The sequence below is a fragment of the Stomoxys calcitrans genome, chromosome 2, assembly GCF_963082655.1.
Source record: "Stomoxys calcitrans chromosome 2, idStoCalc2.1, whole genome shotgun sequence".
In the NCBI taxonomy this organism is placed as follows: domain Eukaryota; kingdom Metazoa; phylum Arthropoda; class Insecta; order Diptera; family Muscidae; genus Stomoxys; species Stomoxys calcitrans.
In genome coordinates this window covers 236,496,816-236,515,808 of record NC_081553.1, presented here as the reverse complement: position 1 = coordinate 236,515,808, position 18,993 = coordinate 236,496,816, and the positions used below count along the sequence as shown (strand labels likewise).

Below are 18,993 nucleotides of genomic sequence, written 5' to 3'. Positions count from 1 at the left end.
TAATTTATGTTGTAGCCAACCGGAGAAGATGTTACGAAACTTATTCACTTCTATTGCGAGTGCCTTTGCCTGAGCCCGTCAAAGGCTTCGAAAGTCTCAAGTCAAAATGGTTCTTGAATAGTTAACATCTGCTTCGTTGTTGTTGTAGCGGTTTGTTGTGTTCTATCTTTCGTCTTCTTGATTCTCTTGGGTATCCAGATTCAGGAACACTGCGACTACAATGGGGTGCCTCCAGAGAGATTTGGGTCTGGCTGATCGGTTAAATAGGTGATGTGTATCGTGTGGTCCCTGGTCACAATCGGGACATACATCCTGCACGTCAGCATCAATCCTTGCTCTGTAGGAGTTGAGGTGGCTGCATCTGCCGGATCATAATTGAGCCAGAACTACTATGGTTTGCCGGGGGAGGTCAATTTCTTCAGGTGCATTGGGAGGCGGTCGTTCTCCAAGAACTACATTTATCCGGTAGCTATTTACCGGGTCTGCAAAAATGTTCTCTAGATCCTCTTGATATGCCGCGTGATCTAGAGGTTCTCTTTTGTAGCGCTGACCTCACACTCTAGACCATGTAGATCTACCTTAAGGCTTCTGGGCGGTGGATACCTATCCACAAGATGATGATTTAGGTGGTCCCTGCCAGAACAGTCCAAAAGGTTTTGCTTAGACAGTATGTAGTTATGTCTTCCCACGGGTAGGATCTTTGATGGTGAGGGGTGAAATTAAGGATAGGTAGAGGTTAAACATTGCCGGAGATATCACCCTGCGTTGGGGAAATCCCTATTTCACTCTACGGTTCTTCGACTTCTTATCTCTAAATTCCACAAAAGACTGGCGACCACGATAATTCGCGACCCAGGGTTTCAGGTCTGTCTCGAGTTGGCGATGTGCTCAAATAGTTTGGCATGGCTGACCGTGTCAAATGCCTTCGATAGATCCAGTGCCACGAGGACCGTCCTATCACATGGCCTAGGTTGATTGAAGTCACGGGGTTTGAGAGTGACTTAACAGTAGACCACAGCTTGCCTAAACCGGTAACAGTACGCTTGGGTTCGACTCCAGACTCAGCTCGCTGATTCTGGGGTTAGTGGAGTCCGTGCAACGAATCCCATCTCGTTTGTCTGCGAGTACCACTGCCTGCGCCGGGAAATTGAGCCGCACTTGGGATATTCGAGCGGCTGGTATAAAGCGAGCGGCTGCTGCGTGAACGCGTGCTTCGCCCACGTTGCTTTTGCATCTAATTCTTACTGTTATTTGTAACTGATAACCATTTGAAAAAGCGTCCAAATTCAGAGAAATGCAGAGTTGGTTGGTACTACCTACTGACTATTCAAATTCCCCGGACCATATTCATATGGGATTATAAACCATACTTGAGTTTTATGCCGAAAGTTCCCATGCGAAATCTTAAAACCAAGCCAGATAAGAGGCACTATTTTTTACAAACGCATTCCGCCCTAATTTGCCCTCACCTTTTCAAGCCATTGGCAACGTGAACTCATTTAAGATAGCAATCTTAAGTCTTAAAAAAATAATTGTTATTATTACGATTTTTTGTTTATTATGTATCAAATATTAAACTGTGATAAACTGAGTTAAATTTCATTGATATCTCACATACAGTAATTATAAGGCAATTGTTATCTTGTTGTACGTTAAAAAAACAGAATCAATCTAAATTTAATCCATTTGGTTGGCGAATGCCATGATCAATGATCTGCTGTTATTAACGAAGCAATCAAGAAATTTGTATCTACAACCAAGAGATTTCGTCCTTCAATGCAAATTTTCTGAGCAATTGATACTGATGTGTTCTAGATTAAATAGACACGCCGCTCAAAAGCCTCCATTGTGTTCTTAAACACCAAAAAGTCTTGCATCATGAAAGATTAGATGTGGATATATCAAAGCTGTGCCGATATTGATTGACTTGTTTAACACTCCTATGAATAACCACCAAATACAACCTATTACGGATGCTGACTGAAAAGAGATTTGAACCCATCTGTTACGCACACTATGTTATAATACTTCTTAGGGGTAGGGGTCCGAATCAGCTATGTAGAAAGGGCGAAAGGTTTCTCAATGTCAACCCAAAAAAGACTGCAATCTGCCTGTTGACGAGAAAGACGAAGGTGGACCAATATGACACAATGTCAAATATATAGGAGTGAAGTTGGCGATCCTCATCAAGCTCCTGTAGGTGAGTAAGCTCGACCGATCGCCGCGGGAAAACGTTAAACATTGGCTATTTAATGACGCCAATAACCCGCCTTGTCATATCGAGCATCATAGGCACACAGTATTTGTGGAAGAGCCGGTGCCGCTCGACCTCTCACTGAGACTCTCCGCTCGATACCGCTGATTGTCCGCGACTGTCGTTGCAGCTACTCCGTATGGATCATTCACTATCCGCAACCTGTGGACGCACCCGGTAGCTCGCAACGGAGGTTCTCGTGACAGCTCAATGCAACACAAATTGGAGCTCAATGCAACAGCCTGAGTGGTGCCCACAGCTATCCCGTGCCGGAATGTGTCACATTCGGGGGTGTATTGAGACCACCAGATCGGGGCGGGCTGTAGGCTCGAACACTGGCTCTACAGGACCGAGACCAGATTAACTCAGATTTGTGTGGTGTTTATAGTTATTATGGTTAATGGAATACGGGGATACTTCTCTCACTTCAACGAGCGCTGCTCGATACAAGTTGCATAACGATACCACTTGGGAGAGAAGTTTACACGACTGATTACTTAAGGTAAGGTAGAATGTCACTAGAAGGGGATGGGTTAGGTTAGAGTAACCGACTGTTTTTGTTTGAAACAGACTCACTTAGATAATTTTAGTCCATGAGTAGCGACAGATCAGCCCACTGATGGAAAAAGAATCCTCGTTTACTGTACTGTACTTAGACATGGATTAGAAATCAAATTGACTCTGGGCTGAGGTGGGCCCGCTCAGAAAGGTTTACATATAACCCCATTAGCCTTAAGGACATCCGTCGTTAGCCCTGGTACAACAGCAACAAAATCACCTGATGTGCCTGGGTTAGTGGCCTGCTCAAATGCTTGATTTTGGCGCGGCCTTGATAAGGAACTCAATTTTAAAAAGGCTCAACTGTTTCAAGTAAAACCAACTGTTGTGTTATTCATTAATATGTGGAAAAAGATTTCTGGGACTCATCAGTTTAACGGCGGACTAGGCGGATAGGATTTTCATCACTTTAACGGCGGTCGACAAATATCATATAGGCGCTAATAACTCGCCTTCTTATAGCGAGTATCATAGCCAATTAGATTTGTGCAAGAGCCGCCTGACATCTCACTCACACTCCGCTCGATACCATTGATTGTCCGCGGCTGCTGTTGCAGCTACTCCGTATGGAGCATTCCACTATCAGCAACCTGTGGACGCTCCCGGTAGCTCGCAGATAAGCTCCTCGTGACAGCAATGAACACCACACAGATAAATAGGCTACTACATGTCCTATTTAGGAGGTTTGGCGGCCATACAGATACTTGAGCCAAAATTGGGATGTCAAGTTCCTGTTCTACACTCAAATGCCTCGAATTAGATTAAATTGGCGGTTTAAGTGATGGGAAAATCCCCAGATGACTTGACGTCATATTTCCATGTTAGTTTCGTTCTACCTTCTATTTGAGACTCGACATGTTTGGTGTGGAAATTTTCAGCAATTCTGTTGTACACTAACTTTTTTTATCATTAAAATGTTCTAACATTTAGTATATCGCCGAAAGCAATACTATGCAAGGGTATAAGATATGATTTCGCTTAAAGAGGGTTGATGCTCTGTGTTATGCATAAATGGGTTTCATAGAGCTACATTCTGAAAGTTTTGCCAGTCACTGTTATGGCTTTTCTATGCTAGTGTTTGGTTGATAATTACACCAACATTTTATGCTTTATATACCTGTGTGATAGCGTCTTGTCGAGTCATCACCTGTCAGCGAAATTTCCCAAAATTTGCAGCCGGTTGTATGTACCGGATTGAGCCGATGAAGTCCTACTTCGGCAAGGGCAATCGCCTCAGTGTACACAACAACATACTGGTACAACAACAACACACATTCAACCGAGGATTTCCTCCGAAGACCTAGTGGGAACTAAAAAAAATTAAAATAACGAAGTCAGGAATGAAATAAATTTGTCTAAGCGCCTCGGTATTGCAAATGCAGCAAATTTGCTTATGAACATTCCATTAAGGAGCAGGAGCAAACTTCTCGTATATCAATGAGGGCTGTCCGATTTAAGTTTAAGCTCAATGAAAGGGACCTATTTATACCTGCTTTCGACCGGTGTGACACAGTGCGACAACTTTTTGGGGAAAAGTTTTTTACATAGTGTAGTATCTTAAAAATGCTACGGCGTGCTCCGCCTAGATATTGCTACTTTTAGAATAGCGATCCAAACACCTAGATCTTTTGCGCTTCTCCTACAATCTCGCCTTTAAAAGACTTTTTCACTTTCACTACGTTTAACTACGCTAACGTTGTCATAGAGAATTTTAGAGAAATTTTACGAAGAATCTTCTCTCAAACACTCCAAGCACTGCCTCGTCTGGTTCCACAAGTATCCATTCCTCGGAACCATATAACAACACGGGAAGTATCAGTGTCTTGTATAGTTGTTGTTGTTGTTGTTGTTGTTGTTGTAGTGTATTGTAAACTGAGGCGGCAGCCCTTGCCGATGAAGGACTTCATCGGGTCAATCCGGTACGTACAACATGCTGCCATGAGATTGAGTGTCTTGTATAATGTTATTTTCGTCTGTCAGACTGTCTGGTGGCCTTGTTTCTAAACTGCCTAATTAATCCAAAGTAGCATTTGTTTGCCTATATTATTCTTCGCTTTATTTCAAAACTGGTGTCATTCGTTTCGGTTACGGAGCCGAGGTAGATAAAATTGCTGATAATCTCAAAGTTTTTGTTTCCTCGGTCGTATAAGGCGTTTTGGGAGTTCTGTCTTATCTCTATTCACTGCCAGGCCCATTTTTACTGATATTCTTTCGATTCTTTCAAAGGCTGCAAGCTGATGTCGTCTGCGAAGGCGAGTAAAAAATTGAAAATTTTGCCCATGAACTAAGGAACAGGGGCAAACTTCTTACATATCAATGAGTGCAGTCCGATTCAAGTTTAAACTGAATGATAAGGGACCTGTTTTTTATAGCCGAGTCCGAACAAAGTGCCGAGGTGCGACACCTCTTTGGAGAGAAGTTTTTAGTACCTCGCAAATGCTGCCAGCATTTGAAGAAGAAAACCACGGCTGAATTTTTTTTCTGATCGTCTCTCCAGGACTCGAACCCAGTAGTTCAGCGTCATAGGCGGAAATGCTATCCTCTGCGCTACGGTGGCGAGTAACATGTGTTTTCTTGTGAGTAGTGTGTCATATCTATTCACATCTGCGTCCCCTTGTCTTAAACTTCGTTTGGTATTGAATGGTCCGGAGAGATTCTTTCTTATTCTTACTGAGGAACGTGTATCAGCAAGCGTCATCCTGCAGTGTCTTATTAATTTTGCAGGTACACCAAACTCAGACATGGCTTGAAATACCTTTGAACGTATGGGGCTGTCGAAAGCGGCTTTGTAGTCAACGAAGGGATGGTAAGATTTGACATATTCTTCTCGGAACTTTTCCATTTGGCGCACTGTGAATGTCTGGTGGAATTATCAGGGATCGAATTACTATTGTGAATTACGAATATCTTTATTGAACGTTAATTTTGAAACTTATGATCACGAATGTTTAATTCGAGCATTATTTATGGAAATTTGGACTTAAAAATTTATACAAAACTGGCATAATACCCATTAAATAAGAGATGGAATTTGAATCCATACGAAAGCGCTCTCGATCATGTATGCCGTAAATCGGTGCCAGGTCTAAAGCTGCATTGATATAACCAAATTATCTAATTGACTTTAGGTTTTAATCTTTCATACATCAACAGATATTTGTTCTGCGGCATCCTCTTCGCCGCCAAGGTCGGACTCTAGCAGTTGGGAAAATTTTTCTTTACATATCCCAAGTAGGCTGTCTCTATTAGTTAAATATTTCCTACATAGTTACAAATTTCCTTCTTTGTATCTGCAAGAGGATGTGCCTGCAACAAAGCCATCGGTTTTATATTGTTAAAATTTCCTGACTTCATTCTGACTCTGTACAACTCAATTCGCTCACACCCACGTCTTTCCATTTTCTTTTTCTTTAAGCAGAATAGACCTTTCTCCTCCCTCCTTTTCTCCTGATACCTCTCCTTCATATGGCTCGTTGCTACTGATTGCAGGGTTGTTATCTATGTATGTCTCATTCTTGGCTTCAACAGCATTTCGACACAAGTTCAAATTATGCGGCACTTTCCATAGAGTGGGCTATGGTTTGTCACTGCGCCGTTATATCATCGGGACACGGAGTGCTTTCGTCGAGCAGTTGTTTCAGTCGAGTTGAGTATGCCGTTGCCAACTGTCGTATTTGCAGCTTTTCAAAGTCCAGCTTTCGTGCAGTGTCAGATCGTACTTTTCTCGCCATCTTCAAACGGGTGCGAACTTTTGCCGCGAGAAGGTAATGATCCAGATCCAGCACTACGTGATCAATTTGGTTTCTTACTTCTTGATTTGGGGATTTGTGAATTTTTTTATATTGAAAGCTGTTATCGCTAACAACCACGTATTATGCCGCAGCGATATCTGTTAGCCTCAACCCAATATCGGACGTTATCGTGTGGAGGTTAAAATTTTCGACTGTTGGACCAAAGATATTTTCTTTTCGCCTTAATCCTTTCTTCGCATTAAAATCACAAAAAAGGCCGATGTTGAAAAATTTGGGTTTTATTTGGATATTGTTGCTGTTGTTGTAGCAGAGTGTTGTACACTGCGGAGGTAGCCCTTGCCAATGAAGTAATCCGTTGGGGCAATTCGGTACGTACAATCGGCTGCCATATGGAATTGAACATAGTTTGTCACCGTTTTGTGTTGTTGTGACATCATTGCCGTTCCATTGCACTTCCTGTAAAGCGTTAATGTCTGCCTTGTACGTCTCCAATAAATCTTCCAGCGCCTATATTGCACTTTCCCTAGGAAAAATCAGAAGAATATTTCCGTTGCAGATCCATAGGTCATGATCCTTTTTTCATTTGCTTGGCTCGTCAACGTTAGGGGAGTCTGTTTTTACTATTCTTTTGTTTCTCAGACTAATCCTTATAGTTTTCCGGGTGTTACTGACCCAGCACCCCAACCGCATGTGGGGTGCTAGGACGCAGACGTATCTCTCGATGTCGCGAGCCGCTTGCTCCAAGAGCAGACGCTCGTCTCCCCCTGAGAACATATGCTGATGTTGACCATTAGTTATTTGAAGGCGCGAATAGCGTCAGCTAAACTTTACGTGGTAACGATGAACATCACACAACCCGTACCTCAAAGTTCCAGCCCGTGTGGTGCTCACACTTACCCCGTGTCGGCCGAGCTACTACTACTATTTTTTCCCGTTTTCTAATATTTGATACCGTGATAATCTTTCCCCACTTGAACAAAATTTCAGCCTTTGCCTTTGGATAAACCATCCAATGGCTGGAGTTACTTTTCATTTTGCACAACATGACATTGCCAACGCACTACGTTCCCAAATACCACATATTTTGGTCTAAAGTAAAGAAATCATATTGAGCATCATAGGCAGTATTTGTGCAAGAGCCAATGCCGCCCGGCCTCTCACTGAGACTCTCCGCTCGATACCGCTGATTGTCCGCCACTGCCGTTGCAGCGACTCCGTATGAAGCATTCCAATATCCGCAACTTGTGGACGCTCGCAGCTAAGCTTCTCGTATGGTTTTCACAGCTATTCCGTGCCGGTGCGATTTATTGTAGTAGCAAAAATTTCAAAAGGGTGTGAAATAAACAAACCCTCAATCCACGGGGGAGGTATTTGAATTGAATTTTTGTAAATGTACCGCTTATTACATGCCATTTTGTGTCGGCCGATTTTGATGCAAATTTGGATATTATATTTCTGTTGGGAAAGCTTCAATGTAGTTCCTGCATGGCAAAAATTCGCATAGCCGATAATATTGCGTTGCCCAAAAAGTAATTGCGGATTTTTTAAAAGAAATTAAATGCATTTTTAATAAAACTTAGAATGAATTTTAATCAAATATACTTTTTTACACATTTTTTCTAAAGCAAGCTAAAAGTAACAGCTGATAACGGACAGAAGAAAGAATGCAATTTCAGAGTCACAAGCCGTTGAAAAAATTTGTCAACGCCGATTATGTGAAAAATTTTACTTTACAATTACTTTTTGGGCAACCCAATATATTAATAAACTTTGCACTATATGTTATAGAAATTAGACAGGTCATTTCCAAAACATGATCACATGGTAACTTGAAAGCAGTGCCCTACAACAATTTTATAATTTCAATGGCATTCCTTTATAATATGTATTGCTTAGATCCTTGTTAGCTGTAGCTGTTGTGGTACTGCCAGAAACATGTTGTTTTGGTCAGAAGAAGTGAGAGAGAAGAGTCCAAAGTTACTGCTATCGTAGACAAAAATTGTTTTATCTGAAGTTCCAATGTCTTACTGTTGATGCGATTTTGAGGACATTTTTTATGTTTTCTCTTGGTAATGGTACATAGAAGTGAAATGCATACATATGGCAAATTTGGAATATGGCAAGATGATAATGTCAGTTTGAGAAATCTATTATAGTACTTTCACTGGTCCAAGGCGGCCGAAGGAGGAGTTAAAGCTGTATTTGCAATTATGTGATGGGATTTTGTTGTTGTTCTTTTTCTTATTCGAAATCATTGCCGTAGTCAGTCGCATTGGCACAGATCAGTGATCTGCCACTATTGTTGTCGTTGTTGTTCGTTTTGTTGGCTTTGCTGGCGCTGGCGCTGGCGCTGGCTGTCAACATCGATTAACATACATACCCCGAAACTGTGTACCGAGGCGAGGAAAGGGGTTCATGCGACTTGTGCCTGCCTGCAATTCGTCTTTCTTAGCAAATAGGTGGTGTTGTACTGTCATTGCTCTTAGCGTTTTGTAGGATGATGTTTGTTTGTGGATGATGTTTTCGCTGTTTCGCATTCGCATTCGCATTTGTGCTTTAGCAGAAAAGGTGAAGAAATTGCATCTGTAACGGGATATAACGGGAAGGCTGACTATCGATATTATCTACCACACATTTGAGTTGGTTTCCATTCTGCAAGAACAATACAAAAACAACGAAATGTGAATGCAATTAAGCGAAATATTTGAAAAAGTCTGTTCAATTAGTTGTACACATCCAACTTATACTTGTTTTCTCTATTATTTTCGTCTTCTTCTTCTTCTTCGTTACAGTTGGTAGAAAACCACAATTAATTGGACTATCTGCAAATAGGAAGGCTTCATCACGAATTATCTACCATTTGCCACATCGAGGAGATCGACTGTAGTGGCAAAGGCCGACAGTAAGGCAACAACACCAGCCTCTGCCTCAGGATCTACCTCGTCGGGATTGCTGGGCTCGAACTTGGTGTTCTCGCTAAGCAGTCCATTTAGTGCGTTCGGCACAAACAGCAACAATAATCCCATTTCGAGCAGCAATCATCGGCTATCGGTGTCCGAGCAACAATTGCCACAAAATTATCTCGCCAAATCATCAAGTAGCACACAGATATTTGAGAAAGTAGTCATGTCAGAAATCGGCTCAATTCCTGCCGCAAACGAAGCTGGCGGCGCAAACACAAATGCCACAATAGTTAAGGAGGGTTGGCTGCAGAAGCGCGGAGAACACATCAAAACATGGCGTTCGCGATACTTCATATTGCGAACCGATGGCACCCTACACGGATGGCGAAATAAGCCAAACGAGAATGCACCGCCCGAAAGGCCTTTGAACGATTTCACAATTAAGGGCTGTCAGATAATGACAGTGGATAGGCCAAGGCCGTACACATTTATAATACGCGGCCTTCAATGGACCTCTGTGGTTGAGCGTACATTTTCCGTTGATACGGAAAGAGAAAGACAGGAATGGACCGATGCTATCAGGTGAGTACGAACGATAGCAGCGGAACATGAAATTTATGTCGAATAACCAAACAAACATTTTTGTGAATGCTCGTTACACTTGCAGAACTGTGGCCAGTAGTTTAAGTGAGCTGGGCGAAACAGCTATGAGTACCACAAATAGCACAGATATGACAGATGTTGACATGGCTTCCATAGCAGAGGATGAATTGTGTGAGAAATTCTCTGTGCAAGGTACTTCAACACGAAGCAGTGGCGGAGTCAAGAAAGTGGTGAGTATAAAGCAATTCTGCCACCCCCCAATATCGCAATAAACAAATAACTGACGTATCAACTCAATAGTTGATAATTGAATTATTGACCTCATACTTTATTTTTTTTTGTAGATTTTGAGTAATATTTTCAAGTATATATATTTGTATGTGATAGATGCACATGCATGTGTATAAGAATAAATTTTTTGCCAATACCATGGCAGCCGGTTATACGTACCGGAATGAACCGATAGAGCTCTTCATCGGCAAGGCTTGGCCCCTCAGTGTGAATGGAAGGTTCTGCATGTAGGGTATTATTTTTCGTAACTAATTTTATACCCTCCACCATAGGATGGGGGTATACTAATTTCGTCATTCTGTTTGCAACACCTCGAAATGTGCATCTGAGACCCCATAATGTCATTTTAAGTCGATCTAGCTATGTTCGTCCGTCCGTCTGTCTGTCGAAAGCACGCCAACTTTAAAAGGAGTAAAGCTACGCGCTCGTACAAATCCTTTTTATTAGTTTAGGTCGTTTGGGATTTTAAATGGGCCAAATCGGTCCATGTTTTAATATAGCTGCCATATAAACCGATCTTGGGTCTTGACTTCTTGAGCCTCTAGAGGGCGCAATTCCCATCCGATTTGTCTGAAATTTTGCATGAGGTGTTATGTTATAGCTTCCAACAACTGTTCTAAGAATGGTGCAAATCGGTCCATGTTTTTATATAGCTGCCATATAAACCGATCTTGGGTCTTGACTTCTTGAGCCTCTAGAGGGCGCAATTCCCATCCGATTTGGCTGAAATTTTGCATGAGGTGTTATGTTATAGCTTCCAACTGTGCTATGTATGGTGCAAATCGGTTCATAACTGCCATATACATCGATCCGGAATCTTGACTTATTGAGCCTCTAGAGGGCGCAATTCTCATACGATTTGGCAGAAATTTTGTACAACGCCTTCTCCTATGACCTTCAACATACGTGTCCCATTGATACAGCTCCCATATAAACCGATCTCCTGATTTTGCTTCTTGAGCCCCTACAAGGCGCAAGCAGCATTCCAGTCGTTTATGGTATATATATAAGAACTTGACAAATGCTATCCATGGTGGAGGGTATATAAGATTCGGCCCGGCTGAACTTAGCACGCTCTTACTTGTTGCAATTTTTTCTGGTAGTAAGAAGTAAAATTTGTAAATTTGTCCATGAACATTCCATTAAGGAATGGGGGCAAACGTCTCACATATCAATGAGTGCAGTCCGATTCAAGTTTAAGCTCAATGATAAGAGGCCTCCTTTTTATAGCCAAGTCCGAACGGCGTAAATCGTCTCGACAGAAATAGGAAACCATAAGCAAATCATCTTCGCCCGAACAGGCAGAAAAATATGAAATACCTCAAGTTTAGCTGTTGTTGTTGTAGCAGGGTGTTATACACTGAGGCGGCAAATGAAGAACTCCATCGGATCAATCCGGATCAATATTTATTTACGCACACTTACGCTCGACTTTTTTTACCTACGCATGACCACGCACTTGTGAGTCGTGATTAGTGTTGTTGTAGGTAGCGATCCTCGTCAAGCTCCTGTAGGTGAGCACTCAGTATTTAAGCAAGAGTCGATACCGCCCGGCCTTTCACGGAGACTTTTCACTTGAAACCGCTGATTGTCCACCACTGCAATTACACTTACTTCGTATGGAGCATTCCACTATCCGTGATAACGATAACCACGACACAGATCAGAGCTCAAATTTCATCCAAATTTAGAGGCCCGATTTTGGCATTTGTTTTTTGTTGAAACGAGTCGTTTTGCCCTTATAATTTGGTTTGAACGCCTTATGACAGGAAAATATCTGATCATAAGAAATGCTGATACATAGCAACGAATTCTGATAAGGACGCCGAGGGAGCGAAAAAATAACGCAAGCAGGAGCACCTCTTTATGTTAACATTTGTTTAAAGTCATCTGATCTGACTTCTTTATCTTTGTGAGACCGCATCAGATTTCCCAAAGTCCATTTATGTTTAAACCCAAAGTTCTAAATAAATTCTATACATATATTCAGAGTGTATGAACTATTTTCTGTAACTTTTTTTTACTGAGAGGACTTCTCTGTCATGTAGTGTCCAATACATGGAGGTCAGGGTGGCGCAGAGCTTACCATGTCCGGCTACGACGCTAATCAAAAGGATTTGAATCCTGGTGAGAGAACTTCTGTGTCATGTAGTGTCTAATACATGGAGGTCACCGTGGCGCAGAGCATACCATGTCCGATTACGACGCTAATCAAAAGGATTTAAATCATGTATTTGCAGCGTTGGTTATTTTCCTCAAATACTGACATCAGAGAACACTTATAGGTGTAAATTTGATTTTTCAATGATCACTACAAGTATGGTCCCGATAGATGTGCCACATTACTTAAATAATCCTCATATAAACTGAGCTACCCGTCACTTGTCTTTTATACGTTCTAAACATGTTGTGTACGCTTATTTTTTCTTTGCAGACTCTGGAGAACTTTGAATTTTTAAAGGTGTTGGGCAAAGGAACCTACGGCAAGGTGATTTTGTGTCGCGAGAAGGAAACTGCCAAATTATATGCCATTAAAATCCTAAAGAAGGAAGTAATCATTCAAAAGGATGAAGTTGCCCACACAATCACTGAAAGTCGAGTTCTACAGACAACAAATCACCCATTTTTAATAGTAAGTTTCAAGTGGCATTCCTGTTGCAATATTTTTCCTAACCAATGTCTCTATGCTTGCTATGATTACTTGCAGTCTCTCAAATATTCCTTCCAAACAAACGATCGTCTTTGTTTCGTAATGCAGTATGTTAACGGTGGGGAGTTGTTTTTCCATTTGAGTCGCAAACGTGTTTTCAGTGAAGAACGAACTCGTTTCTATGGTGCTGAAATAATTTCGGCCCTCGGATATCTGCATTCTCAGAGCATTATCTATAGAGATTTGAAGTTAGAGAATCTGTTGTTGGACAAAGACGGTCACATTAAGATCGCAGATTTTGGTCTGTGCAAAGAAGACATAACATATGGGCGCACGACGAGAACATTCTGTGGAACACCAGAATACTTGGCTCCCGAAGTATTAGAAGATAACGATTACGGACGAGCGGTGGACTGGTGGGGCACCGGAGTTGTTATGTACGAAATGGTAAGCTGAGGATAAACGTTATGATTGTGTTTTTATTTAAATATCTGTTTTGCTTTTTTGTTATTAAATATTAGATGTGTGGACGTCTTCCATTTTACAATCGCGATCATGATGTCCTCTTTACGCTTATTCTCATGGAAGAAGTCAAATTTCCACGTACACTTTCCGACGAGGCCAAAAGCCTGCTGGCCGGTCTTTTGGCAAAGGATCCAAAAAAACGTTTGGGCGGCGGTCCAGGCGATGTCAACGAAATACAAGTGCACCCCTTCTTTGCCAGTATTAATTGGACAGACCTGGTGCAAAAGAAGGTACGTGGCTGTGAAAGCAGAGATTTAAAATGAAAAAAAAAATATATATGTGTTTTTCATTTTGTTTCGCTATAGATTGAGCCCCCCTTCAAACCCCAAGTAACCTCAGACACAGATACACGCTACTTCGATACAGAGTTTACTGGCGAAAGTGTCGAGTTAACACCACCAGATCCAACGGGTCCCCTAGGTTCAATAGCAGAAGAACCACATTTCCCTCAGGTACCTATTCAGCCACAAAGAGCTTTTGTACAAATGAATGCGTTTCTAACATAAACTTTGTCTCTTTTTTTATATTTTCTTCCTCAATGCCCGCTTGCATATACAGTTCAGTTACCAGGACATGGCCTCCACATTAGGTACTTCATCACATATTAGCAATTCCCTGGCATCGATGCAATAGAAATGATGCAAAGCATTTGTTTATACCATAACACATATTGCCTATGCCAGCAACAACAATATAAGCCGTGTTCACGTTTATTCAAATCGCGAAAGGAGTCTATCGCCCAACACACACCACCCAAACATACATACAAACACACACACAGACACACACAGAGATCGTTTGATCTATATATGCGATGTACGCGATCTAATCCTAATAAACACTCACTCTAATGACAAACAAGGAAACAAAAGAAAAACCCACAACAAACAAAAACATAAACAAACAAACAAACACCGCAACAGGACACTTAAAGCTATCACTACCATTACTAGCTACAATAATATTAACAACAACAACAATAACAACAGCAAGAAGATTGAGTTAAATATTGAAGAATGCCAACGTCAACAACAACAACAACAGCAACAACACTGCTATATCCCCCACTCCTCCCCTTCTCTAATAACAAAAGAATATTATTGTTATAATACAACAGAGGTATGTTCGCTTCGAATAAAGTCATAAAGGTCAATACACACACACACACACACACACACACCTCTACACAAACAAACAAAAAAGAAAAAATGTTATTCTATAACAAAAAAGGACAAACAAATGTTTGCTCTATTATCATGAGGAAAATTTTCAAAAAAATCCCCACACTCTTGTCCAGACGGGTCAGTTGTGAACTCGTTGTTTTCAAAAGAAAAAAAAGTAAATAGCCTGAATATTACATCTGGTATACCCCAACTCTATTTCTTCCCATGCAAACCGCGAAAGGCACACTATACACACACTCATACACACACACACACTTTAAAAACTACAACAACAGGAAACCACACTACAAGTATAAGTCTAATTGTAAAGAAGCAACATTTTTATATATATTAAAAAAAAACAAAAGAAAACAAAACAAAAATACAAAAATAAACAGAAAAATCCAAATCCGCAGATTTCAATTGAAGGCAAACCCAAAAAACAACAAAAAAAACATTGCTACCCATCGCAGAAGAAGAAATAAAATTGAGAAACACTTATCCTTGTTGAAATAATGTGACCCATGTGATTCCCATAATATGTCTCATCTGTTCTCACTTCCAAATCCAAACACCGTCACCAGAATTGTGCAAGCGTTAGAGGGCAAATGGGCGCCCAGTAGCTAAGTTAGTAGCGAACTCAGTTGATCGATACGGTGGACGTGAATTCGAGGCTTTGGTCTGTCGCTACTTTGGTGTCACATTGGACAAATATGGTCTAAGTTAGTTTGATTTCAGACTGCCAATATAACCTAACCTCAACTATAGCGTAAATACATTTCTAAGCATACAAATTCAAGAAAAATCCGAATAGTCAGTTTTTTTTGCGGTCTAATTTTCCACAAAAAATGTTTAAAAGCAAAGCTTGTAAATTTAATTCCATCAAAAGTTTCACTGATATTACACTGAAAAAATATTTTCGATCAGTGGTGCACAAAATAAAAATTAAATTGAATGCTCTCCAACTTTCTCCATGAGTAGAAATTAATTTTTTTGCCTTAATGTAAAGGACATTTAAATTTGCTATCGCTTGTCACATGCTCGCATTCTTTGTTTTCTCAACAACGGCTAAAACAAAGGAAACAAGAATACAATGCTAGCATTAAGGATGGCACGTGCACCACACACATGAAGTTCGCATGAGGTTCGCATGAAGTTTTTAATTTCAACAAGTTTGCTTCGAAGCAAAATCTGGCTCTTGTTTGATTTGAATAGGAAAAGATTTCTAATAGAATCTTTTAAATGTATGGAACAGCCCAGTTTGGGTTAGGTTTAAAAAAAGGGTGCAGATTATAATACACCGCCCCACACCACTATCGACGTACACCTAAGGAGAGAACATCTAAATTTAGAAAATCGGTCATTCATTGAAAATTGGTTTAATTGAAAAAATCTCTGTAACCTTCGTGAGATAAAGTGTTTTTGTCATAGTTACACCATTTGTATTCTAGGTGACGGTGTTATGTTTTAGAATTGGAATTAGTTATGTTTGAGAATTGGAAATATGTGAACTATAGTTTTCGCTTTACTACCATCTAAAGCGGTTTGTAAAAAAACAATATTAACAATGGATATTTATTTGTCTAACGATTTAATGGTCCTGGGTTTGGTTCAAGATTGACATACAACATACAACATACAAAAACACAATGAAATTCCTGAATTGTATTTAATTCATGAGAGTTTTAATGAAATTGATTGACTTCGAAAAAGAATCTTTACCGTAAAGTGGAAATGCTGGCGATATAAAGATGTCCAACCTGTCAAGATGGATGTTACAATGCAATTCAGAGGCCAAGAGTCACCTTCCATTTGCAATAAACATGAAAATGATTCAACAAAAACATCAACAACAACAACAACAAAGTTAACAACGAAAATAAGTTCCACTTTTAAATTTACGTATAAAGCTGTTATATTAACAGTTTGCCAGAGACTTCATTTATAATAATTTCCCATAAAAAAAAGAGAAGAAAAAAAAAACCACACACACCGATACAAAAACACAAAAACACGCTCATGTACGCATCTACCAACACTCTGCCCCCACTACACCCTTACACATAGTCACACTTAGAAGTAAATAATTGTAGACATAAGCTCGGTTTACATGCCTACGATGTATATCCATAGAAAATAGACTCAATGTGAAAGGCAAACTCTGGCAAATTGAATTGCAACGTGGACATCCTAATATCCTTGGCATCAATTCAACAAAACGACACAAACGACGACTGCACTAACTGACATGCGGACAGAGAAACAGACAGACATGCAGCAGACAGACTGACGTGTGATGTTTACTTCTTAAATAATATTCATAATTATTAACTGAATAATAACAGCCTAAAATAGAATTTAATTTTGTAGGGTCTTTATTCTTTATAGCGAAAATTTATCTTATAAAAACAAAACAAAACAAAACAAAACAAAACAAAAAAAAAACAACACGGAGAAAACAAAAAAAAAATACAAATAGTTTAATAACGAAAGCAAGCAGCAACATTTACATGCAAATAAACAAACAAACACATACTAAAAACGAAATAGTTTAATGATAGAGAATAAATCGTTTTGAAAGCAGCGCAGCGTCGCGATCGAGAGCCCACAACAAGACCTATTTTCTTATGTCGATGTCGTCGATGTGTTTATTGAACCTTTCACGGAAGACATTGTTTGCCACCATCGTTTTTGCGATGCTGATTTTTCGTTAGGGCTCCATTAGTCGCTCACCCACACACTTCACTCTCCATCGCCCGTAAGAAAGCAAAAAAACAACAACCAAAACACATCAATGCTGAAGTAGTAATAATAATACATAATAATAATAATAAAAAGAAGGAGGCGAAAGTGTTTACTCCTTTAAGAATATTCATTACTATTACTATTATAATTTCTATTTTCTTTCTGTTGTAATTTTGTACCGAGTTAAAGTAAAATACAAACAGATAATAAAAAAAAAACAAAAACACACACAAAGAAAAACAACAAAAACCCAATTGTTTTATACCAACTATTATTACATACTACTATTACTACTACTACTACTACAACTACTACAAATTATATTTCGAAGATTAATCATTATTGATATAACAACAACAACAACAATAATAATAATACAAACAAACAACATTTTTTTGAAGAACATTAAAAAGAGGTAAAAATGTATTTATTAAATAAATCAGTAATAATATTAATAAACAAATGCATAATATAATAATAATAAATAATAATAATAATAATAAAATAAAAACAATATATGTAGATAACCACTATCTATGTAATAATTTATACATATACTTTATATACATACAATATAAGATACAAAGTAAATAAAAACGAACAATAAAATAAGGAGACTTAATTGAATGACGAACGGGAAATCTGAATGTATGGTGGGTGGTATGGGCAAGTTTCCAATCATAGAATGTATTAATGGGTCAATTATGGCTGACAACTCAACTATAGTTGTGTTGCCAGGCGGCGATATTTTCAAGGGCCTCACGGCTACCATTCTTAAGCGGAGCTCCAACCAAGCTATTCGTTTCTACGTTTTACTCACTCTCTCTGAAAGGCCTCTACACAGGCAAGGATTCCAATGAGACTGTATATTTGGAGCAATAGCTAGAGCTGTCTCTGTGTTCAGCAATACACCATTGGATGTCTTGAAGACTCGCAATAACGCCGTCTGCGCATTACAAATTCTAAAAATAGAAGGTATTCATGCATTTTACAAAGGAACATCGTACATCGTTTGGTTGCGTTTTTCTCGATGTGGGCATCACTTTTATGATATAGGACTCTTTCGTGGATTTATTTAAATAAAGCGAACGACGAAATCTGAATGTATGGTGGTATGGGCTAGTTTCCACTGACAGAATGTATTAATGGGTCGATTATGGATTGCAACTCAACTATAGTAGTGTTGCCATGAAATAAAAATTAGTATAAAGTTGGATATTTTGTCAGTAAGTATCATTAATATGAGTGTTTTGATGGTTCATCTACTAAGTTTCTCTAAACCAATTTTTGTAGCGAGATACCAGGCCTCTGGTGGGAATCGAAGACATGAACTCCGGATTGGTTGTTGTAGCAGTATGTTGTACACTGAGGCGGCAGTCCTTGCCGATGAAGGAGTCCATCGGGCCAATCTGGTAGGTACAATCGGCTGCCGTGGAATTGTCCGGATTTGTAATCCGAGCACCATAAGTTAACTCCATACAAAAATTAAAATTAATTTATTTAATCAATCCGAACCAAAGTGGGTTGTACGTTGATAGAAATTTGAACA

At 39.7% G+C, this 18,993-nt stretch overlaps 1 protein-coding gene across 1 annotated transcript; it reads left to right on the top strand.

Moving 5' to 3' along the window:
• Positions 1–9,081: 9,081 nt before the first annotated feature.
• On the top strand, positions 9,082–16,564 carry LOC106081609 (RAC serine/threonine-protein kinase). Its single transcript, XM_059361804.1, has 8 exons — positions 9,082–9,132; positions 9,397–10,049; positions 10,135–10,300; positions 12,796–12,993; positions 13,069–13,458; positions 13,533–13,766; positions 13,842–13,988; positions 14,095–16,564. Exons 1-8 carry the CDS (start codon positions 9,082–9,084, stop codon positions 14,167–14,169), a joined length of 1,914 nt encoding a protein of 637 aa, XP_059217787.1. The 3' UTR covers positions 14,170–16,564.
• The last annotated feature ends 2,429 nt before the right edge of the window (positions 16,565–18,993 follow it).

Coding starts and splice junctions, on each gene's coding strand:
- LOC106081609 (XM_059361804.1), top strand. CDS start 9,082: ATGTTTTCGCTGTTTCGCATTCGCATTCGCATTTGTGCTTTAGCAGAA. Junction 10,301..12,795: donor GTGGCGGAGTCAAGAAAGTG/GTGAGTATAAAG, acceptor TTTTCTTTGCAG/ACTCTGGAGAACTTTGAATT. Junction 13,767..13,841: donor CAGACCTGGTGCAAAAGAAG/GTACGTGGCTGT, acceptor GTTTCGCTATAG/ATTGAGCCCCCCTTCAAACC.